This window comes from Alosa sapidissima, chromosome 10, assembly GCF_018492685.1.
Source record: "Alosa sapidissima isolate fAloSap1 chromosome 10, fAloSap1.pri, whole genome shotgun sequence".
NCBI classification, from domain to species: domain Eukaryota; kingdom Metazoa; phylum Chordata; class Actinopteri; order Clupeiformes; family Clupeidae; genus Alosa; species Alosa sapidissima.
The window spans coordinates 6,435,310-6,460,351 of record NC_055966.1 but is presented as its reverse complement, the minus strand read 5'-3'; the positions used below and the strand labels follow the sequence as shown (position 1 = coordinate 6,460,351).

The 25,042-nt window shown below is 43.5% G+C and overlaps 1 protein-coding gene and 2 long non-coding RNA genes across 15 annotated transcripts in view; 1 reads left to right on the top strand and 2 right to left on the bottom strand.

The window, feature by feature from the left end:
• Positions 1–18,737, bottom strand: part of ubr5 (ubiquitin protein ligase E3 component n-recognin 5) — a 40,258-nt gene extending 21,521 nt beyond the window's left edge. For 9 of the 13 annotated variants that reach the window (XM_042107773.1, XM_042107778.1, XM_042107775.1 and 6 more), the window contains exons 1-12: positions 18,504–18,737; positions 13,055–13,099; positions 11,547–11,628; positions 11,245–11,321; positions 8,794–8,913; positions 7,813–8,101; positions 6,346–6,505; positions 5,925–6,074; positions 3,870–4,063; positions 2,489–2,605; positions 2,159–2,269; positions 1,804–1,958 (exon numbers count right to left, since the gene is read on the bottom strand). In XM_042107773.1, the coding sequence (XP_041963707.1) occupies positions 1,804–1,958; positions 2,159–2,269; positions 2,489–2,605; positions 3,870–4,063; positions 5,925–6,074; positions 6,346–6,505; positions 7,813–8,101; positions 8,794–8,913; positions 11,245–11,321; positions 11,547–11,628; positions 13,055–13,099; positions 18,504–18,565 (1,562 nt within the window). In that variant the 5' untranslated portion in view covers positions 18,566–18,737. Of the gene's footprint in view, positions 1–1,803; positions 1,959–2,158; positions 2,270–2,488; positions 2,606–3,869; positions 4,082–5,924; positions 6,075–6,345; positions 6,506–7,812; positions 8,102–8,793; positions 8,914–11,244; positions 11,322–11,546; positions 11,629–13,054; positions 13,100–18,503 lie in introns of all 13 variants that reach the window. The other 4 variants (XM_042107782.1, XM_042107784.1, XM_042107785.1 and 1 more) reach the window with 1 other exon arrangement.
• LOC121721132 lies at positions 1,493–21,419 on the top strand. The gene is made up of 3 exons (XR_006034747.1): positions 1,493–1,571; positions 6,370–6,373; positions 21,407–21,419. It is a non-coding gene; the product is annotated as an uncharacterized LOC121721132 (long non-coding RNA).
• Positions 21,420–24,026: 2,607 nt separating this feature from the next.
• Positions 24,027–24,882, bottom strand: LOC121721133. The gene is made up of 3 exons (XR_006034748.1): positions 24,796–24,882; positions 24,531–24,653; positions 24,027–24,399 (listed from the first exon to the last, which is right to left on the bottom strand). It is a non-coding gene; the product is annotated as an uncharacterized LOC121721133 (long non-coding RNA).
• Positions 24,883–25,042: the final 160 nt, after the last annotated feature.

The following is a 25,042-nucleotide window of genomic DNA, read 5'->3' as shown; positions in this document are numbered from 1 at the left end:
AATAACTAGTCTTGCTGATCCTAGCACTTTCCACCTGACTAGAACTGACTCTCGATTGTTGAACAGCACTCACTGATGCACTTATTGTTATTGTACTAGAGCTTTTTAAAATGGTCCTATAAGTGTTGAGAGAATTGCTTTATAAAGCTTAAACTGTTAACCATGTTGTTAGTTGCTTTGGTTACTAAATGCGTCAGCCAAATGTAATGTAATGTAATAACTAATAGTTGTATGGCAAAGGTATGTTTTTCCCTTTCCAAGCAGTGACACTCAGGAAGGCAGCCAACAGAAGGCACCCAGGGACCATGTCCATGTGCTCAGTCTGAGTCCTGGTCAGGGACACAAAAGAAGAGTTTACCGTTTTGAGAATGAATACCTTCCCGATACAAAACATGCATGCATGCATCCAAGGGCATAATATAAATCTAATCTACAAAACATGCATGCATGCATCAAAGGGCATAAAATAAATCTAATCTACAAAACAAGAAAAACAATATCATGCCAAATAATCTGAAACAATATAGTTGCTAGCCTAGAAATCTAGACGCACCAGGGCTAGTCTAGCAACTCTCCGTTGTCTTGTGAGCTGGAAAAATTAAACTTCTATCAGGCCAATCAAATCGTTAGGCGGGCTTAACATAATGATTGATGGCAGAGTTGCAGCGGTTTGGCTTGAATTCCCTGCTACTTGAAAACAAAGAAGATGGATCTTGCTGTTGGCAAACAGCTTGACGAGTTAAGCTTTTTTTTAAGTTGGCTAGCCAACTAGCTCCGCTGGTGGGAAAACGCATGGGACTCGTTCTAGCGCTGTCCTATTGCGTGCAGAGGGAATTTGAAAGACAACCGATTATCCCGCCCCTCGAACTGAGCACTGCGAACGGTGAGTGCCCAGACCCTACATTTTAATGTGGGTCTGGCTCGTCAGGCTATATAGTTGCATAATTATAATGTGGCAAAACTCAATAATAATGATGTGAGTACCTGAGTATTCTTGCACTGAGCTGCACAGGCCCATCCACATGCCCCACTACAAAATATTCCACTTTTTTGACATTGCCTGGTACTGCACTGACTTACTAACAACATTGCTGCCTTGACATTAAAGAATTACAACTTGTGCAGCATTGCACTGTCTCTCCCTACAAGCTTTAAACTTGGCTTGACTCATTCCCATAGATAGGGGTACTGATTGACAGAGGTTTGGGGATACTATGCTATGTTTCCAAGCTGATATTCACTTTGAAAACTGGTTCTCTTTAGGCGGAGATTGTTTTTTTCATGTTCTAGTTCTGTACAATACATGTAAATTCTGACACTTCTGCAGACAGCCCATGAGTGTTAGCTTTCATTTGATACCTTTTTTTATGTATATGGTCCTTGTGGTTGTGGAGATATTCAACATTTATTGCTGGCATGTCGTGTTGAGCAGGAAACCAAAAAATTGGCCTGAAAGTGCTTGTACAAGTCACACAAAAAAAAAAAAAAAAAAAAAAAAAAATTCAGCTTGACAACCACCCTAATTTCTTACCTATGGGTGTCTTCTACCTAAAAAAATAGGGTGACAGCTTGTACCAAAACATGTCCGCAAAAGTCTTAACAGAAGCCCTTTTCAGAATTGGCCCCCTGACTATAAAGGACAAACCAAGAACTCTCTACCAACAGTGGACGTAGCCAGAACAAAACACAAGCAGCCAACCTAGAGCCCTGAAGAGGCCTTGCTCAAGAGCTAAGTGGATATTAAACTGGAGGGGTAACTAGTCCTGTGGGTGACTCCCCTCAGTAGAGCATGTGTGCGCTCACCACCAGTAGAGGCTGTTCTCCAGCTGGGCGCAGGTGTAGAGGGCGCAGCAGTGCAGCGAGACGATGCGCTCGCCCTGCAGCTCTGGGAAGCTCTGCGCTCCGTGCTCCAGCTTGGAGGCCACTGTGCTCAGGGAGTCATCCACCCACGTCGCCACCTGCAGGCCAAACACGCACAAACCACAGCTCAGTACAGTTCTATCATTGAAGAGCTAGTGTCGTCAAGTGCTTTACTACCTGCACTGTACCGTAGGTCTAAGTAACACACACTGATCATTTCAATGTAACAAAAATGTTGGATTACTGTCTATTGTTCTCAGTACAAATTCAGATATTCCATTTAGCATCAAATTCTTACCTTGTTGGTCTCAGTAGCTACAGTAGCTCTGATACTGGTGGCGGACAGAAGTGTGATCTTCTCGTTGGTCAAGCCCAAGGAGGACACCCGCGGGTGATGGATTGAGGGATTCTGGAGAATACAGGAGAGAAAAGATGTCACTCTGTCAAGAGTTGGCCCAAAAATGTTTTCTAAACTTAATATGCTTAGTAAACTTTGATTGTCAACTTTGTAAAGCTAACAGCTACCATGTAATTCTAGCCAAATATAAATTTGCCCATTAATTAATTAACCAGAATATCTTGTTCATAGACATTACATTTCTTTGCCAAAGCGTGTGCGGTACTTTACCTGTGCGTTTCGGTAGGGTTCAGGGTCACTCCACTTCCACTGATAGAGCTCTCCCTTTGAGCTCACTGCTACTAGCTCAGAGTACAAGGCCGCAATGCACACAAACCTTGTGCCATCCTACGCAAGACAGAATCCAACAAAACAGCGAATGAATTTACCTACACAGCAGCGTCAGCCTGAGCCTGCACATTAGCTAAATGATCCAACTCTTTCAGCCGCCATGTTGAGCTGGGGTGTCACACTAGGAGCCCGAGCACCAAACCAGCTGGCGGCACTAATTACACCCCCCATCAGTCACACTAATGACATCCCCCGGCAGGCTGCAGAGAGCAGCACCACGCCGCTGGCATACCGCTCAGCTGGAGCAAACACCAGCACACTCATGGCCCAGTTCATATGGGCACTCTAGTGATGATCTAAGTTGGATGCAACTGCAGCATTTGGTAGGAAGTAGAAAGGCCTCTTATGAGGACACAGAAGTAGGGATAATAAACAGAAAAGGGGGTTAATACAAATACAGTGATGGCCAAAAGTCTTGGCACCCATGCTAAAGTTGACTGAAAAGAGGAATATAAAATCATCTTTTGGAAATTGATCTTAATGCCTTAAGTGAAAAATGAGGAAATATCTAACCTTTAAGGACACCAATTTTCTTAGTGAATGAATAATGTATCATAAATAAATAAATTACCAGTTTCAGTTAGCTGGTTTGATGCTCATTGAGCTCAATGCAAATCAAACAAGCTAATAGGCTAACTGAAATAACACCCATGCCAATCTCTAGGTATGGTGAAGGGTATGTGATGATGTGGGGCCATTTTAATTCCAAAGGCCAAGGTAACTTTATCAGGATGCACAGTATTCTGGATGCATGCAATAACTGGCCTTTAAAAATAAAAATCTGCCTGTCTCTATGGAATTTAACATAGGGGTGGGAATACTTATGACCCCTGTATTTTAAGGAAGAACATTTATTTATTTATGATACATTATTCATTCACTAAGAAAATTGGTGTCCTTAAAGGTTAGATATTTCCTCATTTTTCACTTAAGGCATTAAGATCAATTTCCAAAAGATGATTTTAAATTCCTCTTTTCAGTCAACTTTAGCATGGGTGCCAGTACTTTTGGCCATCACTGTACAGTGACTATATGTGTTTCTATTTCTGCATCTACCCTCCATAAACATGTTTCAGGGCTTAGAGCACACAATTGTGTTTTTAACTTTGCACTGGCTTTAAACAAAACTGCTCAAAACCACCAGCGCTCAAGCACATCTCCTCCTCCAACCACTGAGGCGAGCTACAGGTAAGCAGTGTTCTTTGTTTTAAAGGGGGCAGGTTTTGTACTTTTTTAGGTTAAGTGTTTGCTTTCTTCGCACCTTGTCTGGCCACCACTGGAGCTCCTCGCTGAGGGAGACGGGGCTCTGCAGCGGCGCGCTCTTCTTGTCCAGGCTGGGCTCGCCCTCGCGGCTGGTGGAGCCGCGCTCGGCGTCGAAGGAGGCGCCGTCCAGCCAGCGGCGCTCGCGTAGACGCAGCACCGACTCGCGCTCCCGCAGCAGCTCCGAGTCGCGCTCTAAGGGGAGAAGGAGAACTGGTATGCAATCGGGTCACACCAGTGGGATAAAAGTAAGCCACTCTCTGGGAAAGACCCTCGTTCACATGATGAGAATGAAGAAAATGAACGTCAGTAGAGAGACACTGGGACACGTGTGGCACTAATGAGGGTGGAGTTAAGATGGTGGAATAAAAAATAATAATAAAAAAAATAAAACAGGACGGTGTGACAGCAATGCTCCCGTCTTCGCCCGTGTGTTAACACACAAGCTTGTCAGAGATTATGAAATGGTGAAAAAACAAAAAAAAAGAAATATGTAAAATGATTGCGTTGTACTTCAGGGAGTTCCTCTTTACTCGACATCCTTTATCATTAGGCCTCCAGAGCTCCTCACGCGGCGGCCACACGCCCCACGTGCGCATCTGGTAACGCCTGTGAGGGAGTCCGGGAGGCTAAATGACAGGGGGTGTCCAGTTAAGGGCTCGTTCAATTATCTCATGTAGGCTGCAGTGGTGCGACAGGGCGTGTGCAAACACTGAACCCCTGCGCCTGGAGGCACTGCGGCCTGATGGGGCTTTCTCAGAGGGCTCACTGAAGGGGAGGGGGGGAGTGGGGGCAAAGGGGGCTTCTCTGACCACAATTCAAAGCAAACAACAAACACACTTTACTAAACATACACACACATGCACAAAACATTGCAATGAAAAAAAAAAGAAAAAAAAAAAAAAAGGAAAAAAAAAAAAATTATATATCATTGGTTTTAAAAGTGTTTGTAGAAACTCGCATTTAGTAACTCTATCAGCCATCAGCCATAGGAAGTGCAAATGTATATCAGCATTTATTCAAACAGTTAACGTTTCAGCCAAAGCACTCCAGTGTGCACTCTGATACGAAAGTTGACTTCCCCTCTTCAAGAGGAACACAGGCAGACTCTGGCCTCCAGACGGCCTCAATGGCTACAGATGAATGCCTTCCTGACGCCGCCTGATGGGGACTGCTAGGCCTCACTGTACACCCACTGATAAAACAACACTCTGGCCTGTTGTCACCCCAGCAGAGGCCAGTGCTGTACACCAGCACTACTAATGTAGGGTTTTTTGTGACAAACAAAATGGAGGACTTCTTTTTTCTAACCAAAAAAGTAATTGTCTTGACAATATTCATTTTTGACTTCGCCATTCTATGAAGAAAGCATGAGCTAGCAGGCTATAGGAGAATAAGTATTGCTCATGGACATTGCCTGTCCACATTTCCTTGAAGACCCCATTTCTATTATGATATTAACATATCTAGCTATCTAATATGTATTGAGGGACACTGCAAATATACACAACAAAAGGTAAAACAAACAACTAAAAGAAAGGCTATATTTAATGCCTGTGACAGACTAAAGCCCATTTCCGCAAATGTAAAAATCAGCACAGCAAAAGGAATATGGTATAAGGTTTCAGTGTAGAATGTAATAAGACAGTAATAAGCTCCTAACAACTGGGTGTATTTCTACTCAGGTTACAATTCACCAAGTCTCAACTCGCTTCATAAATCGAAAGAGTATGGCACTGAATAAGAAAAGGACCACAAATAAAGGGCACAGTGACTGTGGCTTGAGACTGCTTTTATTTCCCAAAGGTATGCGCTGACTGGTGCAATGAATAGAAATAAAAAACGTCTCATTTTTAACCTCCTATGTGATATTGAACAAATCTCATACATATGACTGTGCAAACAGACCAACTGTGGCTGAATGTTCTCCAAGGCACTGACTCACAACGGCTAATAAAATACGAGGCCCCTTGCATTAAAAACACCAAATATAACCCCTAATTTGTGGATGACTGTGTGAGTGTATGTGTGTGAGTGTGCATGCGTGCTTACTTACCTCGAGAGGAGCTGAGGCGTGACAGGGAGGATCGGCGGAAGGAGGGGTAGCCAAAGTAGCTGATGTCCTCAGAGAACATGGCGTCTGCGTCAATGATGACGCTGGGGTGAGCCGAGTGGATGTCCGCATCCAGCAGAGACATGAGGTCTTCTGTAGAGGCCACAAGCAAACAGGACATTTGAATATAAACAAACAAGGCTTGCTTACAGTTCAGATTTAAGCGCAAGATCAACAACAAAGATAAAACTTCACGTTTTGTTAATGTAAAACAGAACACAGAGCTATGATCCAAAGACAGCAGAGTCGAATCGGGCAACATACACACAGCATGGGCAACCCTCTGTATATCTGTTACCTCTAAGTGTGATAGCTCGTGTGTGTGTTTGTGCAAGGGAAGAGATCAGCAGCTGCGCGGCCGTACCTCCGGGCAGGTAGGACTCGCTAGCCGTGTCGTCCCCGTCGTCCCCATCCTCATCATCGCGGCTCAGCAGGTTGTTGACGGCCAGGTTCACGTCCAGGTTGGTGCGCTGCAGCTCTCGGATGATCACGCTGCGCGACTTCCCCTGCAGAACCACCTGGGCCTGTAGGGACAAGAGACGAGGGAACGCGTCACAAGCAGCAGGAACACACACCTCAATTGGCCTCCTCCTAATGAGCTATCAGAACAGAACGGCTGATGCTGTGGGTTAATGGAAGAATTTCAGCACAGAATATTTCATTATGACAATTAATAGCTTCCACAAATGGTAAACAGCAGACAGAATTTATTGTCTACCCCTTGACGCCTCTTAAAGGAGAATTCCGGTGTGATATTGACCTAAAGTGTATCGAAACATGATACCGAGTGTGAACGTATGTCTCATAGCCCATCTCGACTTGTCCCCTGCACTCCAAAATCTGGCGCTAGTTAGCCGATGCTACCAACAACTTTTTCAGTAGTGGTGCTTCGGCATCGGGCTAGCCATGCAAATAAATCACTGTTTTACACCCATTTACGAGGCTCAATGTATCTCCACACTTCATTGGTAGACTTCCTAGGGCCCTGACATTTAAAACGAGACATTGAGAACTTTGAAAAAGCACTGGTAGTTTACTTACAAGAGGATTTATACAGACAGTATCTTCACGAAGTTTAACGTTTGCAGCCATCTTGAATTTAGTCACGATAAGTCGAGCAACGAGTAAGAATGAACAGGTATGATAAGGGATCAGATTCCAAAAATAATTCAGTGGAAATGCATGGATTCCAGTTTCTTCCAGTAGCAGCAACTGGAATCCATGCATTTCCACTGAATTATTTTTGGAATCTGATCCCTTATCATAGCTGTTCATTCTTACTCGTTGCTCGACTTATCGTGACTAAATTCAAGATGGCTGCAAACGCTAAACTTCGTGAAGATACTGTCTGTATAAATCGTCTTGTAAGTAAACTACCAGTGCTTTTTCAAAGTTCTCAATGTCTCGTTTTAAATGTCAGGGCCCTCGGAAGTCTACCAATGAAGTGTGGAGATACATTGAGCCTCGTAAATGGGTGTAAAACAGTGATTTATTTGCATGGCTAGCCCGATGCCGAAGCACCACTATTGAAAAAGATGTTGGTAGCATCGGCTAACTAGCGCCAGATTTTGGAGTGCGGGGGACAAGCCGAGATGGGCTATGAGACATACGTTCACACTCGGTATCATGTTTCGATACACTTTAGGTCAATATCACACCGGAATTCTCCTTTAAATCCCTTTGACAGAAGGCATTTCAAAAACAATGTGTGCACAGAACATCAGAGAAACAACATAGACACTGACGCAACAATAAGACTCTGTGTGTGTGTGTGTGTGTGTGTGTGTGTGTGTGTGTGTGTGTGTGTGTGTGTGTGTGTGTGTTGGGTTACCTGAGAGATGAGCTCCTCAGGGATGACCGAGGCCGGGATGACAGGCTGGGGCTGGCTGCCCAGGAGGCCAGAGCCGCGGTCTCGGCCGGTGCGGATGACGCGCGTCTGCCGGCGCGAATCCCTCGCTGCCGTGGAGGAGCGGCCGGACGAGCCTCCTCCTCCTCCTCCTCCCCCACCGCCGCCTCCTCCTCCGGCGCCACTGCTTCCACCGCCCCCACCGGCTCCGCCCCCCCCACTGCTGCCGCCGCCCCCACTGCCGCCGCCATTCACCCCGGAGCTCCAGCGACTCCTGCCGCACACACACACACACACGCACACACACACACCAGACGTGGTCAGAGAAGAAAAGAAGTGCTGCAATACAACACTGCCACAGTTGACTTTTGGCATTTCTGACAGGACTCATGAAACGACAGCATCTTGGATTTTTCTTGTTTTTGTTGGGGGGGGGGGGGGGGGGGGGGGGGGGGGGCGGCTTACAATAGGATTGCTTGTTTCATGTACCACATAATTGATAACATAAATCTAATATCTAAAATATATTTTAGTTGTAAATACTGGTTCTCGCCAGTTGCTACTCAGCAAAGAGAATGATCATTATTAGACTTATATGCCCATGTGACCAGACTATGCTGACGCCCACATAACCAGAATGTGCTGATGTGTGAAAACTCAAATAAATGTGAGGTTTTTTGCATGTGACAAAGATCTGCTTTTGCAGCTTTAAGTTTGATCAGACCAAATTTTGACAAAGCTGTGTTTTTGAAATACTAAGTCAACCTGAAATTATGGTTGTAATCTGATCGTTTGGCTTTCATCTGTAAGGCTGTTGAGGCTTTTGGTTTTTGGTGCCTTTAGGGAGACCTACATTCAACCCAGGGACTACAACACATAATCCCCTAGCCAGGAGTGGCACGGTGAGGCAGCCCAATTTTACCCGATTTGCTAAATGACTGAGGGGGGCCCCCTGCCAGAACTTACCCAAGGGTGTTGCCTGCCAGTCTGCCCAAAGTGTCTGAACCAGGCAGGAACCAGGGCGGATCACTAGTCCTGCCTGGCCTGGAGCTCCTTCCTGCCCCTGACCCACTGCTCAACTTTGAACTGGAAACAAAAGACGGGAGATCAGTTACAAACCTAGTGCCCCCCACACTGGGCCCAGATGAGCACACCTGGGCAGCCCAGGTGGTGCTTTGGGAAAGCTCTTTCGGCTTTCTCTTTTCATATTTCATTTTCTATGTTATGGCATTGTTTGTTTTTTATTTTGAATTATTTATTTTTTAATATTGCTTCTGAAGTCTAAGATGGAGGGGAAATGGGGATGACGAGCATGGCAACACCCTTGGGAACCAGATTTGGCTGCATGTCGTTCCTCCGTGATGAAGACCTGTCTAGGCTCTGCACTGAGTGATTGGGCTTACTCAACATGGGCCTCGCTTTAATCATTTAACATCCAGATCAGCAAATGGATAGGAAGGCAATGATTGTAACATCACCGGATAACCAGGAGGCGGCCATTTTAACAGCTGCTTTGCCTCAATACATCACAGCCAAAAAGGTACATCCATCAGTATACCCAGTGTACTATTTTAAAGTGTACAGATATGGACATCAAGATGGCAAACCAAAAGGTGCTTGTTGTGGGCTGGTGTTAAGAGGCAGCATGCGGCAGAGAGGTGATGCAGTGTCTTACCTGTGATGCTCCTTTACAGAGTCTCACAACACAAGATCGCTAATCTACCCTTCCCCAGCAGGCTACCTGGCTACTAGAAACACTAAGCCTGAGAATGTATTTACATATCTTAAATAGCATGTAAAGTTGGACTTGTGTCAAGGCTCAAAACTTCCTCCACTGTTGCTTCATAAATGCTTGAAATGAATCACACACACACCACAAAAAAAAACTATTACGCATCATTTTTGAATTATCATTGAAGTATCACAGCTTAACATTTTTACATAACAATGGCAACAATTTCACAGACAAACAAAAGTTCTTTGCTTCACAGGCTCCATTAGGTGGCATTTGTTCTTGTTAGGAGCTACGGGGCAAAAAAGGATAGCACAAAACTGTGTTGCGCAGTCGTGGGACTGTTTGGATATAATCCCCACGGTCTTCATAAATTACCACATTTATAGCTAAAGGGCATCAACTCCAGCACAGAGTCATATATTCCTGATGGCCCCACAGCACACTGGCACTATGATGGGAGCTGGAATACAATCATGCAATGCCAGCAACATTAGCTGGTCTAAAATAGGAAAGGGCATCCAACTCCTTCTCTTCGATTCTTATTTTTACTATTCTGTTGTTCAAAAGCAATGGCAGCGTGCCAAATTAGGCTTTGCTTAAATGGCCTTACACTTCAAATGGGGGTGTAGAGGGGGTTGTCTGCATTCCAGAGCTGAGGCTGTCATTGGGAGTCCCGTTGAAAAATCCACGGGCTCCGTTTCCACTAGCTTAGCAGCAAAGAGGCACAGCAGCACTGCTGACTGCTCAGGGCCATTACCATCTGCACCATCTTATTTTCCCTGAGAAACCCAGCCTGTTTCAATGCCGCCTGGGCACAAACTACAAGCGCTGCAGAAAGGGAGGGGGGACGCTCAAGCCAGAAGCATTATCTTCAGGACTCTTCAAGCTGACTGACAAAAAGATTGGAAAGAGTGAGAACGGAGGAAGTAAGGGAGGGAAAAGAGAAAAGTTTGGGGGGGGGGGGGGGGGGTTTACGTTCCATTTGGAGAGCAGTCATGTTGGCAGAGGCTTGAGGCACGTCTACTAAGTGCTCAAACGCTGGCTTGTAGACTGGGCACAAAAACCCCAGAGGAGCACAGACAGACAACGAGTCTCCAGCAAATAAGCTGTTAAAATGGATTCCTACAGGCTGGAGGGAGCTCAAGTCAGATGGTGACATCTCAAAATCTAATTTAATGTCACCAACATTGGTGGTGACCGTTCTATAAATTCCACAAAACATGTTTAAAAAAAGAGGCCGTGTTGGATAGAAACCGGATATAAAAAAACATGCGCGCACACACACAACCTCAAAAACCTTGCTGATTAATTACAGGGTCGCTCGAAAAGGACACAAATAAATCAGCATTGGACATGCTGCAATTCTGCTTCCTTCTCTGCTGACTACACTGTAGAGGACAGTACGTAAACAAACAGAGCGGAGCTTTGAATGGGCTCAGTGGTCACGGTCACCACAACAGGGTACAATTGGCTAAATACAGATCCTGGAGTCAGGTTAATATTTAAAAAGCTAATAAAATAAAGGGGGGTAGAGTTTCCTACGCGGGCTGTGCCCAGGAGACCTGTCCAGGCGTTTAGGAGGAAATTAGGCCCAGTGCCCGAGCCTGTGTAATGTGTTCCTTGGGACAGGTTTTTTTTTTTTTTTTTTTTGTCAGTAAAGGCTGAAGGAGTGGACACCTCACCCCTCTGTGCCGTCTGCCTTCCCCAGCTCCAGGCGGTCTGGCTGGACAGCAAAACCTATCCGACACACACGCCCATCCTGGAACAAAGACACACACTTTAAGAGTCTCCTCCTGCACCACCCGTGATCACAAGAGGCAACATCACATCTGGTAAATGGATATCTAAAGCGAACCTACTGCTTTACATGATTCAGTTAAATTACTAATTCATTTTCATACATGCAACATTGAGTCATACATTTAAATTTTAGTGCAACACACTGTTTTCCAGTTATAAGACATCGCCAAAGATATCATCATACCTCAAGGAGAAAACCAGCATGGTTTGGTCCAACCACACATTGTTTCAATGTGGCCTGCTCAAGAAGACTGAGGTGGGGGTGGCTGCAAAAACAAAGGGGAGGCATACAGTTATAACCACTTGAACTGGTCCCAGAATATTTAGCTGTCTTCAAGAACACACATGAACCTTAAGTGTTCTAAGTGTCCCCATAGAATTTCTGACCAGAACCACAAACAAGCAAGTATGTCAGGTCAGGGTCCCCAAGTAGGTTGCGTAAGGACATACGGTGGTGGATCTAAAAAATGACAAGGCACTGACTGGCAATCCTGTGACGTAAAAGTCCATCTGGGACTATTTTAAACTTGCTCTTAGCACCACTCTTTGTGCTGTCACACAGTGCATAAAAGTAAAAAAAAAAAAGTCAGAATTTCAAAGACTATTTGAGAACGTTTTTATCCATTTATTCATTCACCATGTTTGTACTACAGCTGTGTAAATATTAAAATATTCACTATAATATTAGTTGGTAAAAAATATTTTAAAAAGAAAACTCTGAAGTGAGTTTCAGCTTGCCAGCAACATACCAGAGCCTGTCTTGTAGAAGTGTAGGAAGTATGATTTGGGCCGATGCTAATTACTGCAGCCTACGCTTAGCACTTCACCAGTCAAACATGTGGGACATGACGGCTGATACTTGTGCAACATCATTAGGGAGTAGACACCTCTAAACTGAGTTTGTTACGCAGTATACTCATAATTTCCTTGGAGATATTAGAATCTTTTTTCCATCTGCGGAAAAATTGGCTGTGTTCCTAACTATCCACTCCTCACAATGCTGGAAGCCAACCTGATAAAATGGGAACTGAGAATGGAGGCATAAGTGATTGATGGGCTATATTTTTTGTTCCCCCAAGTGTCCCGAGAGTCTTGTCAGCCTGCCGACCAAGGGCAGCTCATGACAGGGGAAACCCTGAACCTCTGCTCTGGGATATTCAGGGGGTGGATGTGGCATGCTGCAGCAGAACACATGGGAGCAGCAGTTGTCAGGCCAACACTGATATTCTATAGCTGACACCCTCCCACATTTTCTGACTTCCAGGGATGTGGGACAGTGTTTCAAATAAAGTCATGCTATATCTGTTCTTCTCATCACTGTTGGGGTAGAACCTTATGTTAGGGTAGAACTTTATATTTTAACCATTAGGAACAATCACTCAAACTGACTTGCCTCATAAGACCAACATTTAAAAATAATATGAACTTGAATAAATTCCTGCAAATTAACAGCATGAAAAATGTATCTAGTAGCTTACATTTACTGAACACTTTCCTGTGCACTGAACAGAGGTTCTGGTCAAATATAATAAGATATCCATGTCTGAACATCCAACTCGATCCAGTGGAATGCAGAGCGTATTTACGGGCTGCCATGCCCCTATTAAGGAGCTGGTGCTCACCCCTCCAGCAGAGAGAGCCCATTCACACACATGGTATTGATCAGATAGGGTTTCATGAGGTTTGTCTTACCTGTTGTAATTGTATTTGTTGAGTTTCTCAGAGACTTCCCGGAGCCTGTTCAGAGAGACGGGAGAAAAAAAATGTGTTAGCAGGAAGGCTTCTTCCCAGCTGTAATCGTTTTAGTCACAAACACATGATTGGGCCTCATTGATGGTGCCACTTCAGGGGTGTAACATCCTGGTTGTGCGTATCACTAATTCGAAGTCAAACATGGTCCAAGATTTAACATGTCAATAATTACCATTTAATGTACAAAATATTCCACCGGCCTGACAACCTTTGCACAGATTTAATGCTCTATCTAGCAATACTACAATGCTCTATCTAGCAATACTACAATGCTCTATCTAGCAATACTACAATTGGGCAGCCGTGGCCTACTGTTTAGCACTTCGGACCTGTAAACGGAGGGTTGCCAGTTCAAACCCCGACCAGTAGGCACGGCTGAAGTGCCCTTGAGCAAGGCACCTAACCCCTCACTGCTCCCCGAGCACCGGTGTTGATGCAGGCAGCTCACTGCGCCGGCATTAGTGTGTGCTTCACCTCACTGTGTGTACACTGTGTGCTGTGTGTGTTTCACTAATTCACGGATTGGGGTAAATGCAGAGACCAAATTTCCCTCACGGGATCAAAAGAGTATATATACTTATATACTGAACACACAGTGTGGGAGTACCAATAAGAATTCAAGGTGACAATGACCATCTCTTTTTCAAATCCATTTCCGGCCAGGTACACCAATGGCGCTAATTACCATGCCCAGCTGGCCGCTGCGCTGTAATGAAGAGGACAGGGCACAAAACCAGATGGGGGTGGGACACGCAGGGTTCTCCACTCTCGCCTCCCCAGGCAGGGAGCCAGGCTGCACCATTTGACAGCGCTGGACTCAGAAAGGTCTTCCTGTTGCTGCCCTGACTGCACAGCTCCCCGCTGCTGCTGCTGCAGGGTTTGAGGAAGATGCGTCTAAACATTCCTGACAAGAGTGTGCAAAGCTTTCACAAACTACGGTTCGGACACTAGGACCATGACCATCAGTCTCGGGTGAGCTGGCCAGTGGGGGGGGGGGGTCATGCCTCAGGGTCATGGACACGAAGCAGCCGCAGCTGGATGAGGCTTAACTGGGCCACAGCGTTTCCTCTCTCACACAGCACAAGAGAAACTGGACGTGAAGCCCAACGGACATCTGCAGTGCCATACGAGTCGCACAGACGCAAGCATGATCAGCTGAGATAACAGGTCCTTTTGATGGTCACTGGGGGCGGGGGGGGGGGAACGTTCATAACTGCTGCAGGTTTGAGGCCTGGTTCATAACGTTCATAACTGCTGCAGGTTTGAGGCCTGGTTCTCAGCTATGCTACCCTTACATCTGGCATGTCTGGGCTGAGCAGAGAGAGTTTCCCCCAGCTGTTATAAACGCTGCACTGAGAACAAAGAGGACTCCTATTCAGTTCCCATCATAGCCCATCAGAGTCCAACGCAGGGGCTGTGAGTCAGTAGTGAGGAGCTCAGGCGACAGACAACTGCGCTCCCCAGGTGGCCATTTCTCTGTGATTAACCTCCAGAGACAGGCAGGAACAGAAGCTCGGGGCGTTGGAGAACAGCCCCGAGATAAAACGCACACACCCGACAACCCTCCTTGGACAAATTAGGAGGAAATACAAGCCCGCAAAAGAGAAAGGGGGAAAAACAAAACTCTTACAACAACCTTGTGGAAAAGGGGCCCAAGTTGGGAATTCAGAATATGCTGAAGTTTGGCATGTTTAACAGGCTTTACACCAGCTATGGCACAGGACTGCAGGTCACTGCGGATACAAAATGCCTGACAAAAAAAACAAAGAGAATCGGGGGCTTCAATTACATGCAACTGCATGCACTCTGTTTCAGAACAACTACAGATGAATCACAACCAATCTTTCAAAAAAGGATTTTGAACATGGTATTATAAAAACAACCCACCTATTAAAACTTCCGTTTCTGAACTTAAATGCCATGGATTCATCTTAATTCATGATCTGATTCAACCAGTGAGGAGCCAAGACAGATTCCTGTATGTCTCCAGAGACAGCCAAGCAGATGGCCACAGCTGTGCCATGCGGGTCAAGGACAAAGTCAGAGGCTGTGAGCTTAGGCCTGCCCGCAGTGGTGTGGACACCATGAGCCGCCAGACCAACTTTCACAGCCATTTTCCACTGAGGCCCCTCTCTGGGTCTGAGAATTTAATCTCTACATGGGCACTGTATTCCTACATGCCACGGCTCTGCCAACATAATCACATACTACAGACCAACGCAAACACATAAATTCTAATGTACACAAATGGAGAGACTTGCCTCACATGGAGTCACTGTGTATAACAAAGGAATCAGCTTATGCTCTTTGTCCAAATCATTATGTATGGACTTCTCAGAACTAGGCTAAATGTGCATTCTACTGAAGTGCACTCATTTCAGGCTGCCCACAATACAAAAACACACTACCACAAACTGTAATGACATTTCTGTGAATCAAATTGAAGTGTGTGCTTTTGTGAAGCTCTTATCAAGGCTTGGTTTTAATAACAGCACCCCATATCAGGAACAACTCCTCATTTGTGCACCCACAGGTCAAGCAGGAAGTGAGTAAAGCTGACCTCTTATCACTGGGACCAGCAGTGTATCTCCATGTACATTTTGTTAATGTTTCAGCTACAGCAAGTCAAACAAGGATGAACTCGCACACCAAACACTGGCGTTTTAATTACGTAGACTTGTTTCATAAAGAAATGGTGAAAAGTGCAGGCCTTGGTTTGGGCCACGACACCCAATTGTCCCAAACGTACAGCTACAGTAAGGGCATGAGGTCGTAGTTGTGGCTGCGACACAAACACCTCTGGACCCTCAGCACATGGGCCTGCCTCTCAGAGGGACCGAATCAATCCACAGCTCATAAATGGGGACTACTACCTGAATTGGCCTTCATTTCCTGTGAGAGCGACACAGTAGGAAAGCTGTGAGTCACATGTCTCATCAGTGAGATAAACAATGTGCCAGTGGCAGGAACTAATCTGTTGGCTGTACTGAAGGAAAAGATCAGGGATGACTAACTGAGCCGTTGCTTCATTAAGGTAAAGACACGAAATATGGATCACACCAAATGAATCAGTAAAGCATGGTATGACCTGCAGTGCACAATATTACAATTTCAATTTCGGGTTACCCATACCAATTCCACTCTAAAATTCTGTATCTCTACAAATCCAATCCAATGTGTACATCATGGCCAGAACAGCTCTGTGTTTAGAAAAGGCATAAACAGATTTTAAAGGCTACTCTCCCAGAAACACATAAACTAGGCCTACATACATTACATGGTTACACAACTGAAGCTAAAGTCTAACCCTGCTTTTCACTGAAGGTCAAACAAGAACATCTAGCCTATATGAACAGATTCCCTGAGCCTTAAAATGGACTGACCCAGTAATCTATTCAATTTTAACATGGACAAAAATAGGGCTATATATGAATCCCTTGCAATTTAAATATATATACCATGTTGGGTTATCTTAAAAAGAAATGTAAGTGCCGAAAAATCAAAAGTCTTTTGATCTAAATACCACACTTGCAAAAGCAGTGACATCAAGCATTCTCAACTAAGCTTCTTCCAGGCTCAATATTTTTGACAGGAATATTAGCCACTCTAACCCTCTCCCTCAAATCCCACTCAATGGGAATGGACAAATAAATCAAACAAATGTACAGCAACCTGATACATTAAAATAGTCCTAAGGGAGGTCAGATGACAGAAGAATGACAACACATGATGGCTCGGGAATGCTGTACATCTATGGTACTGAGAATAAAAGAACAGGATGGAGTACTGCAATCTGCATATAGTCACAACAAAAACGTAAACAATGTGTGATAATCGACCTGATTGATCACCATCTCCTGGCTGCGACAAAGTTTTTGCAAGAAAATGACATTGAAAGAACAGCAAAAAATGACTTATTTAACACAATTATCATCAAATTTAACCACTAATGTACCGTCCTTGCTGATCGGGAACACTGAAGGAAAGTAATTTGGTTCATAAAACATGTGTTTCGAGGTAACACTGTTAACCGTGTATTTGCAGCATGGAATAATGTTACGGCTCATTTACCGTGGATAACATTTAATAAAAAACAACACGAATGCATATCATCAATCAACAGCAAGCTTTGAGGTGCCAAATGAATAAACGTTTACGTTAACGTGACACGTTACAATGCAGCTATGCTGCTTAAGTGAGGTCGGCAACTTGCTAGCTTAGTAAGCTACCAATACCTTCCAGCCAACCGGAACCAAAAGAGCTCGCTAATGCAATTTAATTTAGCTTTGTGTCTGCCCATATGCCTTAACATACAATAAAGGTATATAAAAAAAAAGACCAAGCATCTGCTCTATTAATAACTAAAACGTTTGACCGTTAATTGACCAAATACTTTATAATGTATAAGTTTCCGTTTAGGCTTACACTCCTCAAACAATAATTTACACTCATCCTAGAAGGCTATCACTAGCTAATAGTCCGTTACACAAACTGACGTAGCGCATACAGTTTGCCACCTGCCTTTTCCCTTGACTAGCCTAACATCTAGGCATCAAAGCCAGGTGGCTAATCGTACCTCACAGTTAAAGGTTAGCTGGCTAGTTAACGTTAGCTATAAACAATTCAGCACACCAATCACAAACAAGATGGCTAGCCGACTGGCTATCTACCGTTTATCGCTTCGCCAGCAACATTTCCCTAAACGTCACATGAAAATTATCGTTAAACTTGACTAACATTGAGAGGCCAACAATAACGTGACATTATGATAAAGATTATCAGCAATCATTTTACAACATGTCAATGACAAATCTAACAGTTGACTTGCTATGTATGCATGCCTTGTTTGGTGATAGCTCGTTTGAAAGATAGCTTACTAGCTAACGTAACAAGCAAACAGCTAACTGGTTAGCCACCAAAACTAGCCATAAAGCTAGCTACTTTTTCGACAGATTTCTTGGGTCATCTGTGATCAAACACCTCCTAATGCGATTTTAAACATGTGCGTACACCAAATAATGCGATGTGGCATGTTAACAATCATTTACATCCCAAATACAGCTATAGCAAAACACAGATATTCCCTCTCTTTCTTGACCCCATCCCCCAACCCGCATTGTCCGCCTCAACTTTGACTATCGGCCAATCATTCCTGCTAGCACACGGCTAGCTAGCAATTAGCTGTCTAGCCACAAAGCTAGCAGTAGCTTGCTAGTAACGTCGAAGTAGTCTGGACAAGATGCCGGCCACAAAACAAAAATTGAAACACGAATATATGGACCATACTGAAGGAGCGGTTTCTGATGGTGAAAACATAAAATATATAATGCACCACACCCTGTGCATAAATATTGATTTAAACCCTCTTTTCCCCGCCCGTAACAAATACCTGTCATTGAGCTGGTCCTCGGTCCCGGGCAACGGGTGAACCACGAAGTGTATAGACGTCATTATTTCAATCCAAATAAGACGAAAATGTATGTAGTATGGGGGGAATATTATTTTCCAGGTAACTACAACTTTGTGGTTTCATATAAGTCCTTATAACGAAAGAAAACCGGAGCTTTGCTCTACAGCCTCCTCACCCACATGCCGCCATCTTAACTCTACAGGCTCCTTCGTTCTGTGTCGATAAGCAAAGATACAACAACGATTCTGGTTGGTCCTTGAGCAGTAACGAGAAAACATGTTATCGTGAACGGGATTGGTTTAGAGAATAAAGGCAATGAAAAAACACTACATCAAAACCCTACAGCCAAAGCACAGTCTGATGGCCATGTGCTGAAATAAAATAACACTATCTGTTGAGGTAACAATTTTGAGTACTGCATATCCCATGTTATTTTGGAGAGACAGACTACTTCATAAAATATAATTAATCATTAGCCCTGAAAGTTGATATCTGGCATAGGCCTAGCTACAGTATTGTGTATGCTCCAAACTGCATGCTCAGATACCATGTAGCCTTCACTTTAAGGCCTGTAGACCAAAATAGCAATCACAATCAAGTCAGCGACCAATTTAATGACTGATTAAAATCATGACATGTCCCATGACAGGGAAACTATGAACAATGTCTGTGGTAGGCCTAATCCATAATATTGAGGCTTACTCGGAATTTAGGAATTTAGTTCTCCAAGCAACCTTAGAACAGTGTAGGTAGTTCTCTTTGCTGGGCCAGTTCTGCTCACCCACAGCACGTTTTGCTGCTGCTGACCTATAAACTATATGACTGATCTAATCAGAGGTCATTCCTTATATAACCATATTGTTTGGTTTGCAAGTAGGTGACCCATACAAAATGGGGTCCTAATGGGCCCAACCCATTCAAAAGGCATTCTGTAGTGTCAGTGATCACAGACACCACAACTATTTTGAGTGGAGGTCAAAAATATTAGCAAGGTATCTATTCACCTTCTGTACCACTTTAGTAGTGCTTCATGGAAAGGATTATTCCAGTTTTCCTCAATTTTATTCAAAGGCTGACAAAAAAAAATCTTTTGATAGAAATATTAAGGGATATAAACTGTAGTCCACATATTGTTGCTTTTAGCAGCGATGACATGTCATATTGAAATGTATGTCATGGCACTCTAAGTTGTAGTCGTAACACTAGAGCACTTCACAAACAGCAATGAAAAGTGGATAGGATGAAAGCCTGTAATTCAGTCGAAAAGAAACCGCACAGGCAGGTTGGGTGGGGAGTGGGAGGTGTTAAAATCTCTTGCACCTGCTCCTGCTATATTTGAGAGGAGGGGGAATATACATTTTATATCATTAACCACAGAAAATAAACATGAACAACCAGATTGATCTGTCAATAGCTTCTACACTGGGCATATCCGTCAAAGATGCATCCTCAAATACTCTGGTATTATAAGATATAAGCTTGTCAAGAAGGTAATAAGCGAATGTCATTTGTCCATGCCAAGGTATCACAAGTCTGTATGTTCATGTTGAAACTGGAGAAAAGATCAAATGTTTTGTCAATTTGTGCTTCAATCCAGATGTTTCACATTGTTAATGCCAAGGTGATTCAAAGATTAACACATTTATTTTGCAATTTATTTTTCAAATTCACTTGGATTTATGTTTTGAGTCTGTTATGAGTCTATTAGTAACCACATCAAAATGATTAACACATTCTTTCCAAAGGTCCTTTTCTCATGGACTCATTTGAAGTCAATTTACTAAAAGCTGCCTGTGATAATATGTGGAATATAGATCAAAGCATTCTTTCAAAAGCAGAATGTAGCTCAATCTGTTTTATGTGAATGTCAAATAAGAAGGGTTTGTATTTAGACAAACATGAGGATGTTTATAGTTGTGAAGAGTCCTTTGTTCTATGAGACCAAGCTCATTCCAAGTGTCAAGAGAGATAACTATCTGAGTTAAAAAGCATCCAAATGCCATAACCCCAGCAGGTGGCAGCCTTTGGCCTTAGTTATCCTGTGTCCCAGCTCAGCTCTAGGTATCTAAACTTGGGCAAACACACACACACACACACACACACACACACTGCTCACTCAACTACATAACTGTCTTCCATAAACATTGCATAATCCAAGGGAACAGTCATGCAGTTGTGGAAAAATGTCATGTCTAGCTTAATTTCAGTATATATGCCTTATTTTTTGCAGTCTTACATCTATTTTTTGCATTCTCTCAATACTCAAGTAAAATAAGCATAATGAATGAAGTTTGTTGCAATATTGCTTATTCCTGTCTGGTCCTATGGAGGTGTGACTGTTTAAACTGGGCCTCTGAGCCTACATAGACTGAGTCAGATGCCTGAGAGATATGAATTACAAGAACAAATTCACTCTGCCTATTTCTATAAACACATGGAGTCCCTCTTCTATAAAAGCTCTTGTTCTCACAAGGTCAGAAGATGCCTTCACTTGGGATATAACATGACTGGAGACCAATGTTTGAAATTTAGGTGATGGATTGCAGTTAAATCTTTTGCTGACAATATTCCCATATAATTACAACCAGTCATGGCAAGAATTTGAAGGGAATGCATTAAAGTTGGATAACTTGGGGCAGCAGTGGCCTACTGGTTAGCACTTCAGACTTGTAGCCGGAGGCCTGCCGGTTTGAACCCCGACCAGTAGGAACGACTGAAGCGCCCTTGAGCAAGGCATCTAACCCCTCACTGTAGCAGGCAGCTGCGTCGGAATTAGTGTGTGCTTCACTTCACTATGTGTTCACTGTGTGCTGAGTGTGTTTCACTATTTCATGGATTGGGATAAATGCAGAGACCAAATTTCCCTCACGGGATCAAAAGAGTATATATACTATATACTATATATATATATATATATATATATAACTGTCTTGTTGCACATAAATCCTGACTTTGTCTACAGGTATTTAACCATTGTAAGGTGTTTGGGTCTGTGGGACCTGTTTTCAATGTTTGCTAAAAAAAAAAGATGCTATTTATTATTTCTTCTAACTCAAACTCATTGGCCTTGGCTCATTTTCTGTGAAGAACATAAAAGAACCTTATTTTCAATGACTGCACATGGTACACCTATTGCATAACTATTACATATGAGGTGTTCGAGTGTAATAATTGTAGGTGTCATGTACCTTAACTGTGTCCTCCTCCTAACTGGGCCTGCTGTGTGTGTCTGTGTCTATGTGTCTGTGCGTCTCTGTGTGTGTCTGTGCGTCTGTATGTGGCGAGTGTAGGTGCCTGTGTGCAGAAATGTTGTCTTTCTGCACCTGCTATTCCCACAGAAAATTGAATTTCCTTGTTCTCTCACAAAAAAACGAAAATGATCATATTATCATAAATGTGGTCTCACAGCAAATATGAACCATACATTATGTCTGTCATTGGTAATTGAGCTAAAGTAAACATCGGTTAAATTGTTATGGCTGTATTGATTTAAAAGCCTAATAATGTGGTGGGTCCACCAGACCCGGGAACATTGGCTGAGTAACAACAATATGAACACCTTACAGGGTTCACAATTCAATGTCTGCCTGTTTGTAGCAAGACTATATTAAAATCAGATCTCATATGTCTCATATGTGTAGGCTAAGTAAACCAGGTTGATATATAACTTTATCACTAGGTCATTAAACCTTTTTTGGTAGACACCTTAGCCTTTATGCTTTGGAACTGTGATCAGTTAAATACAAATGAAGGGTTCAGATGCAAAAGCCTCTAAATGCCACCTATGTCAAAAATGAGATAAAGATGGTGAGGGGATGCTCTTCACACATAGTATACGCTAATCAAATAATTTAACTTCTAAACCCACTAAATACTACTATCTTCCTGGTCTGAAATATCGATTTATAGGCAAAAACCTATAGGAGCCTGAATTTAAATGCTCATTTAAAAGAAAAGTGGTCAGACGGATTTAGAGGGTTTTGCATCTGAACTCTTCAAATACACTGCCAAAAGCTATTTTTAGAGCAAATTCTGGTGAATGTGTCTAAAAATGACCTTGTGGGTAAATATCACCACTGTGTGACTGTCACTAACCTCCCAAAAGTTCAATGCACTGCCAGCTTGGGGTATGCTAAAATTATCATTGATAAGTACTAGATAGAAAGCATGTGACCTCATTTAAATGTCCTGGTTCAGCTCTTAGACAAATAGATAGATAGATAGATAGATAGATAGATACTTTATTGATCCCCAGGGGAAATTCAAGTTACAGAACGTAATTCAAATGTTACAGAACGTAAGTTCATCTGATGGCCATGAATGAGTAGGCTACAGAGAATGTACTGAAATGAGTTAACACTTGGCAGTCACACTAGAGAGATGATGGATGTTTATTGTCTTGTTTTTAGTGCCACTTTACAACTGGCAATTGCCTACCCTACAGCACTGAGTGGTTTGGGAGGAGTGGAAGGCACATGCCCTTTGAAGTTTGTGAAAATAGAAACAGTACATACTTTGTGAAACTGTTACACTGCTAAAGGAGAAATCGAAAAGTGATTTTAGATATAGATCTCAGTTTCTTGAGGTCACCGAGTTCTGTCAGTACGAAAAAAAATGAAAACAACAACAATACAGTGCTATACCAGAGACTTTCTAATGAGACACAGCACTCAAAAAATCATCCATAGAAATGCATGGGGTTAGTTTGTAACGCCGTTGTCTACACATATCCCACCCCTTCCTCGGCATAACGTTGACATGTGAATACATTGAGCCAATCATGTGGTGTGATGTGAATACATTGAGCCAATCATATGGTGTGTTGTGAAGACATCTTCCCAATCATGTGAAGCCTTGCGCACGCGCATTTCTGCTGAATAGGATGCCCAACGAGTGCCCTAAAAGCGTTGCTATATGGCCGCCGAGTGGAGGGACTTGCCTAAAAGGACTTTGGCTATACTCTGGGGGCATGAACATGGGGGCTCACGAAGTAGTCACAGAAGTTGTGGGTTCAATTCCCAACTGCCACCATTGTGTCCTTGAGCAAGGCACTTAAGTTGCTCCAGGGAGACTGGCTCCTGCAATTGGTAAGTCGCTCTGGATAAAAGCGTCAGCTACATGCATAAACATAAACAAACATAAACATAAACTTACATTGTAAATATTCTGCATTACATGGATTGGAGTACGATTTCATTTCACTCAGTGACACCTGCAGTGCATGTAAGATGAGCCTGAGAGGCATAGGGGGCAGGACTCAAAGGCCTTTGTCCAAGTTGAAAGTTTCTCTGGAGAAGTGTGTGCCTGTAATGTCTCTGGAGAAGTGTGTGCCTGCACTAATGTCTTGTGTTTTGTCTATTTTGTCTTCAGGTCATTATGTAAATTCATGCAGATGTGCAGTACGTGTACACAAGATGCAGTCCATGATTTGGTTTTACAAAAGGTTATAGATTATAGTTATAGATTTTTTGCACACAGCAGCCAATCATATTACACCCCTCCCTTGCGTGCTCTTGAGGCATGTGTGTTGATTGGTTGAGATTGTTCATGGCTCTTAAGGCATGGTCTGAGCCACCATATTTCTTTCCCATTTACAGAGCCAGGACTGTGTAAAAACACATGGACCGCTTGAAGACTGTGATCAATTCTCTGAATATGACTACAGGATAGGAAATGATTATTCCACCATTAATTGTGACAAGAGTTACAAACATCAACAATGAATAACATATCAGTAAGGAAACATCAGGGGTAGACTAACAGCAGCCCTTGTCACTCAGGCCATTTCACTGCATTTGACCGTCTCATTTTGGTAACACAATCCCAGGGGCCGAGTTTCCAGAATAATCCCACCAAGTGCTGCCTCGGGCATGTTCTGGAAATGAAGCACAGTGTCAGAGAATCCTTTGCCCTTGCAACCATAAGTTAGGGCGCACACACCTCCTCTCTCAGTCACTCACACACCCCACCACACTACCAGGCCATATCAGGTGTAGCAGCACTGACCTGAAGCATGGCACACATGCCTGAAGAGGGGCCTGAGGAGGGGCCTGAGGGGGTGTGCATCTGGCACTCTTGGGCTGGACATCTCAGGTCCTACGGCATTGTAAAGGCTTGGATTCCCCCTTACTGGTGCGGGATATGAAAATTAGAAAAAGATCAAATCTCTAGATTGTCAAGGAATTATCTAGATTGACAAGGAAGTGTCTTAATCATATGGATGTAGTCTGTTTTCTGTTTGTATGGGTGGGGAAGCGTTTAAATGACCTACTGATTGAATTGGTTCACACATGCACTCCAAGGGCAGAGGCACCTGGAGGAAGGTGTGGTGCAGTGAATAAGTATCACTAAGGGTTACTGTCTGGCAGCCTCACACACCTGCCCCAAATCTGCAGCCTGTAAATAAACAAGAGCTGAGGTGACTTCAGCTGGTGCTGTTAGTCAAACGGATCCTGGGCACGGTCCAGTCAAGGTTGGTGTTGCCAAAGAGGATGAGCTAGAGAAAGGTTACTGCTCAG